Genomic DNA, 6,154 nt, shown 5'->3' with positions numbered 1-6,154 from the left:
TTCGGGCTAAATCGGGAAGGGGGAGATTTGTTGGGTTTTCCCTCATTAGCCCAAGAATAATAATTAATCAAGTTATAACCCAAGAGCCCAAGAAGAAGAGATATGTAGAGAAAAATGGAGAAGGATGAAGAAGTGTGTAGAAGAAGAGAGAAAGTTATGGAGTTAGATATTTTGAAATAAATAATAATTTAGAGAAATCTAGAACTTGTTGGAGTGTGCTCCTCCACTTGTATAAATAGGGGTGCTTAGCACCATTTGTAATCATCCACATCAAGAAAACAAAGAGAGAAAACATTTGTAAGAGAGAGTTCTCAAAACAAAATCTTTGTAAACCCTTTCCAAAATTATAAAGAGTCTTCTTCTTAAATCTTTTAGTTGTCTAATCCCATCTTCATCTCATCGATATTGGGTAATTTTCCCAACAGACCGATTCTCGGAGAGAGACTACTCGAGAGCACGCAAAATGTTGAACATAGAAAATGCTAAGCCGTCCATAAATTGCATTTTCGTCTATACCAAACATATCAAGAAACAGAAACAGATGAGAATCAAAGAACCGCATCCGACAATTCTCGAAATTAACATTTTCTAGACGTCCAAAAGGATCTAAAGTAGGGCAAGCTGATTTGAATAAACATGGAATATCTATGTTGATCCAGTCTTATCACCCTGTCCGATACGATATTACCTTCATTGCTGCTCCTCATCGGGTAATTCTTGACCAATTACCCGTTGCGCAAGTCTGTAGTATAAGATCCCCATTGTTGCCATACATGCTCTGCACATCAGTTACATGGTTGAGTTAACAATTACCCTATAGTTGATGATATGAAAAGCAGTTGAGAAAAAAAAACAATAAACAAGGTCTCACATGATTGCTATGAAAAGGAGTATTTTTCGTATATCCATCCTTGATGATCGATGTCTTACACGTCCTTCTGAACCATCTTCTCCCTTTGTTGCATCTTTACGAGGTGGTGCAGTCACGGGTAGAGTTGGTAATGCATTTGACCAGAATGGTAGTAAAGCCCGCAAAAACTTGTGACGAAGAGGACCTTACATGGAGCAAAAAAAATAACCAGTCTTAGTCAGTTAAAGCAAAAACGCATAGACATTATTTCAGAAAGACAAGTTTATTCTCTCACCTCTTCTTGAATACTTTTTTTTATTCCCGTCTTCGTCGTCTGCATAATATAGAGTCTCAGAGTTCTGTCTGTCCACAGCGGGTACACCTTTCCGTGCAGCAGCAGCAGCAAACTATATACAACATCAATTGATAGTTAAGGTTATTGTGACAAATCATAGAAGCAAACACTGGAGCTACAACCAGTTTTCGTGGAAGAAGTCATATTTTTAGAAGAATGTCTTACTCCAGGGCTTGAGGTTTTCATGTAATTCCCAGCAGAAGCAGGAACATCTATCTCAACTATCTCTGAAACCGCAGATTTGGAATATTCTCCATTTCCAGCTACTGAATAACCATCAGGAAGATTCTTCCCTTCTAGTGTATGAGAAGATGATGATACATTAATCAATGCATCTGACGCAAATGCAGGGGGTGGGCTACGAGATTCAGTGGATCGAGAAACTGGATGGTTCCCAAATAGATTCTTCTCAAGACCAGTCTGGCAAATAGAGAAACGAAAAAATTAAACTGTCACATTAATGGGAATAATATATGCTCTCATTTAGAGATGTCTTGAGTGAGGGCAAACTAATAATTTTAAGAATTTAACTTCTTTCAAGAACAACTTGGATAACCTGCAGCAGCAATTGAGCTAAAGAATAAAACTGACCAGCAAAATCGCTTCCCTTAACTGTGCATGAAGCCGCGATCCAGCATCTTTTACCATCTTGGGAGGCCATATCTGAAATTTGACGACCATATGAGAGCTATAATATGGCACTCTTCCAAGAACGAACAGTTATTTGAAGCAATATACAAGATACAACCAGAGTGACAGGAGTGGCATTTACATCAAACCCTCAGGACCAAAAGAACCTAGATAGAGCTACATCCACCATATTACATCAATAGGTGCAGTAGTACACACCAGACTAAAGGAAGCAGCTCAAAGTCATCCGATTTTTAATAGAAGGACTCAAGAGAGCATGAATTATTTATCATCAGCTATTCTTATTTTAATTACTTCTCAAAGATTATCTATACAAGAAGGCATAAAATGATTGCTTGACTTTAATCTGCTACATTACAAACAAGTGTTGACATTGACTTGAGAATATTATACAAAATTCAACCTATAACGTTAAGTGCAAAACATGACACCAAATACTCCAAAAATGCACACATAGTTCTCCACCTGCAAATACTCTTTAAAAATGAACACATAGAATCACTCCAACTCTCTCAAAATCTATGAATCGATAGGAGACACCAAACAAGAGTTCCCACAATATACCAACAAGTAAGGGAAACAATGCGACAGAAACAAGAAAGTAAAAAAATTTCTACAAATCAATAGGGCTTACAGGGGTGCTACAAGATGGGCAGATATAACCAGCAGGTGCAGTATGAGGAGGAAAACTCTTGATAAGCGAAACCAAGCAAGTTGTGTGTATAGCATCTGACACAAATAAAGAGTTAGATTTTACGTATTAAGAAGTAAAAAAGTCTGATCCACTAATGATAAGAGTGAGATAACATACGCAAACAACCCAACCGAGTGACTTGAAGACCTCCCCCCTCATCAAATGTTGATTGGCATTGACAACACTTCGGCTGGTCATACTCTCCATCTATCACCCATTCCGAATAAGTCCGGACCTATAGATAACAAAATCATATAAACATCTTTCAAAGAAGAAAAAAAAAATTTTGAACATTGTCCAACTATAGATGGGGGAAAACATGGCAATAGAAAGACTATAAAAATAGATCAGATGGCTGCTTATGAACACAAATCATTAAAAAAAAAAATACATAAAATGCCCCGAGAAATAGATCTTGATGACAGTAATGCATCTGTTAGTGACATACAGGCGTGAAAAGAACATCCATAAATGTCGAACAAAATAAAATAAACACTGTAGGAAAGAGCTGAGATACATTGACAGAATCAGACAAGGGAGCTTGCTTCTACTCTGCAAAATACAACTTTTTAAGAGTCTTTAGCAATTTGAACAAGGACACCACATTCCAAACAACAAGAGACTTCACTTAACTCGTCTACAAAACAATCAGGTCAGGGTAACAAGAAAGCATAAGACTTTGATGAACATACCACACAGGTTTGATGCTCCGGGAAGCAAATGCATTCCCCACAAACAGGGACCTTGTGAACAAAGCAATACAGCTTAGTAGCCTGCACAAAAAAAAAAAAAAGAAGAGAAATTAAAAAAAAACATTAGCATTCCCTTAGTTAATGATTTCTCCTACAAACCACAGAGATTTTGAAACACATGCAGACAAATCCAAAACTAATTTCCCAATTTCTTAACCCAAAAAGTCAGATGCAAGATCTGAGATCACGAACACTTGGACAGATGATGAAACGAATCGTACCTTTCTGCATTTGCAGACCACCATTGGGAGAGATCAGGGTGGATAAGCCAGAGTGCGATCTCAGCAAGCTTAGGGTCTCTGCTAGATTAAACGGATCACGCACAGAAGAAGATATACATATCAAATCGGATCATTGGAGTTAAGCAACATCTCTCTCGAGAGAGAGAGAGAGAACAAATGGATCGAAGGAGACTAGAGATGGAAGATCGGAACGTACCGAGCAGAAGCGATTGATTTAGCTCCGTATCGATTCTCCGGAAGCGCTTCCCCTTTATCTTTATCGCCTATATGATGAATATATATATTTATATTTCTTTTCTTTTTTTAACTTAAACATTAAACTTGTTCTGAGTATTTACTTCCAACATCAAATAAATTTATATGTTTTTTTTTTTTTGCCTAATATCATTAAATCAGATCTTTAGAAAGAAAAAAAAATATTTGTTTAGTAAAATTTACAATTTGAACGAAAATCGGTTAAGATGTTTTTGTTTTACATATAAACATATAATCTAATGTTCCTACCAAAAAAAAACATATAATCTAATGACATACACTTACTCAAGTTAGGTAAATTAATGGGTTTCATAACCCACTTAGAAATATTTGGCTATAATTTGATCTAATGTGTTAAACAAGAAGCTAATAAAGTGGTTTGAAGATGAAATGTGTTTATTATTGAGTATACATTATACAAATAACAATGATGAATCGAAAGAGACAGTAAAATTATATGGGAATTCAAACACAAGAATATGATTCAAGCTTATTGAAGAATGCAAAAGAACCGGACCTCCTTCTCCTTACTGAAGAGGAAGAACATGATTATACCAAATAATTGTGAGATCAAAGAACTCTACATTGGAATGGTTGGTTGAATTATACGCTAACGTTTTAACGGAAGGCAGTGATCTATGTTGATAATTTTATCAGCCAAATTGGAGAAAGTTGATAATTAATATCGTTTTTAAAGAAACGTAATATAAATCTCACTGGCTTTCAAGGAACCAAAAAATAGCGACGGGAAAAACACAAAGAGCTTTGAATGTTCAAAGTTGGGGTAAGGGAGGAGCCTCGCCGAATTTGAGAATATAAGCAGCTTGGTGAACTGGTCTCAGCTGTAATATGACCTGAGCATCAAGATACGCTTCGCAGCAGAAGCACCACACTGACAAGTCACTGTCCCCGCAGCAAAATTAGCATATGAGTTGCCGGTAAAGTAAAAAAAAAAAAAAAGAACAAACACACAGAAGCATATACCTGTAGCTGAGGGTAAGGCAGTGAGCAGTCTGTTGATGATGCATAAGCATATGCCTGTTGACAAAACGGCTGCACATAACCTCTTTACAGCAAAGACATAACCAGTTCTCTACCGGGTTTTCGCACCTTATCAAGTAGAGATAATTGAGTTAATACAATAAGCAATGTCACAAAATCAAGATACCATCAAACAAAACAAAAAAACATCCTCGTATCTTTTCTTATGTTCAATTTCAACAAAAACGTAAAAAGAAAGGATCAAAGGGTGAAACCTTGAACAGGGAGTATCAGGATTTGGTAAGCGAGCTAGATCGGGAGAAAGGGAATTCAAGTGATCGCAAGATGTTCGGGCTTCGACCCAACCCGACCCGGCTCCGAGAATCCAGTCTTGGGTTTCATCTGCAACTTCCTGCGAAAGAGAGATTGATTGAGAGGAAAACGACAGAGATCTGGAAACGATATCGGAAGATTAAGGGAGATTAGGGTTTACCGGCTGAGAAGATGAGGAGGAGGAAGGTCCTACGTTCGACATCGGATGAAAGCAACGCCGAGAATATCTAAACGCACTGGGGATGATTTCGGGCACCGTTTTGACTTTTGACTTTCGACTTTCTTTTTTTTTTTGTTCACGTATTTATACTTTTTCGTGGAAATTTGTGAAAAATATTAAATAGAAATAGAAAATAATTCTTTTTTTTTTGTCAAAGAGTATTAAATAAGAATAGAAAATAATTCCTTTTTGTCAAAGAAATAAAATAATTCACCTTCCAAAAAATTAGAAAAAAATAATTTTACATTTATAAAACTCAAAAAAAAATATCTGAGAGAATTTCAATTCTACCACAAATTTGATATAATTTTCAAATTTACTTTTTATAAAACTCATTTTCATAAATATCATAAAGTTGTGATAAAAAGACTAACTAATCTTACAAATGACTAATCTTCCAAATCATTTGTAAATATTAAAAATAATTTATAAAAATATTTATGTAAGCTTATAAACTCAACCTCACCTCTAAATACTTAATCATGAACCATAATCACTAAATCTTAAATTTAAGTGTTAAAATATTTTAGATTTAGTGTATTTTTGAATAATGGTATCCGTATTTTAATGGTTCATTTCAAAATAACATAATTGTGGTTATTGTTGAAAAAATGACATTGATTTACTAATTTAAAAGTCAAACCATATAAAAAGGGTCAAAATGGAGATTTCTTAACTAAGTTTTATAAATATAAAATAATCTTACTATTATAATTTTTGAGTTACTTTTTGGTTTCAAAACAATAGTATTCCACACTCCTATATGTGAATCTTTATATATTATTTTTCTTTTAATTTTTTGAATAATAAAAAAATTTTTA

At 35.0% G+C, this 6,154-nt stretch overlaps 2 protein-coding genes across 2 annotated transcripts; both read right to left on the bottom strand.

Annotated features, from left to right (window-relative positions):
- Positions 1-466: 466 nt before the first annotated feature.
- Positions 467-3,876, bottom strand: LOC106411551 (zinc finger protein-like 1 homolog). Its single transcript, XM_013852339.3, has 11 exons — positions 3,741-3,876; positions 3,524-3,601; positions 3,243-3,323; positions 2,668-2,785; positions 2,491-2,585; positions 1,797-1,868; positions 1,371-1,625; positions 1,146-1,257; positions 872-1,055; positions 689-778; positions 467-510 (listed from the first exon to the last, which is right to left on the bottom strand). The coding sequence occupies exons 2-10, from the start codon at positions 3,545-3,547 to the stop codon at positions 691-693; spliced, it is 1,029 nt and encodes a 342-aa protein (XP_013707793.1). The 5' UTR covers positions 3,548-3,601; positions 3,741-3,876; the 3' UTR covers positions 467-510; positions 689-690.
- Positions 3,877-4,436: 560 nt separating this feature from the next.
- Positions 4,437-5,425, bottom strand: LOC106409083 (histone deacetylase 6). Its single transcript, XM_013849766.3, has 4 exons — positions 5,274-5,425; positions 5,056-5,192; positions 4,784-4,909; positions 4,437-4,702 (listed from the first exon to the last, which is right to left on the bottom strand). The coding sequence occupies exons 1-4, from the start codon at positions 5,313-5,315 to the stop codon at positions 4,573-4,575; spliced, it is 435 nt and encodes a 144-aa protein (XP_013705220.1). The 5' UTR covers positions 5,316-5,425; the 3' UTR covers positions 4,437-4,572.
- Between the last annotated feature and the right edge of the window lie 729 nt (positions 5,426-6,154).

This window comes from Brassica napus, chromosome C9 (assembly GCF_020379485.1).
Source record: "Brassica napus cultivar Da-Ae chromosome C9, Da-Ae, whole genome shotgun sequence".
In the NCBI taxonomy this organism is placed as follows: domain Eukaryota; kingdom Viridiplantae; phylum Streptophyta; class Magnoliopsida; order Brassicales; family Brassicaceae; genus Brassica; species Brassica napus.
Note: the sequence above shows the minus strand (reverse complement) of the source record. Positions and strands in the feature narration are given on the sequence as shown.

Coding starts and splice junctions, on each gene's coding strand:
- LOC106409083 (XM_013849766.3), bottom strand. CDS start 5,315: ATGTCGAACGTAGGACCTTCCTCCTCCTCATCTTCTCAGCCG. Junction 5,193..5,273: donor CCTCCTCATCTTCTCAGCCG/GTAAACCCTAAT, acceptor TCTCTTTCGCAG/GAAGTTGCAGATGAAACCCA. Junction 4,703..4,783: donor TGCCTTACCCTCAGCTACAG/GTATATGCTTCT, acceptor CTGCGGGGACAG/TGACTTGTCAGTGTGGTGCT.
- LOC106411551 (XM_013852339.3), bottom strand. CDS start 3,547: ATGGTGGTCTGCAAATGCAGAAAG. Junction 2,586..2,667: donor CACTCGGTTGGGTTGTTTGC/GTATGTTATCTC, acceptor TATTTGTGTCAG/ATGCTATACACACAACTTGC. Junction 1,869..2,490: donor GCCCATCTTGTAGCACCCCT/GTAAGCCCTATT, acceptor GTCAAATTTCAG/ATATGGCCTCCCAAGATGGT.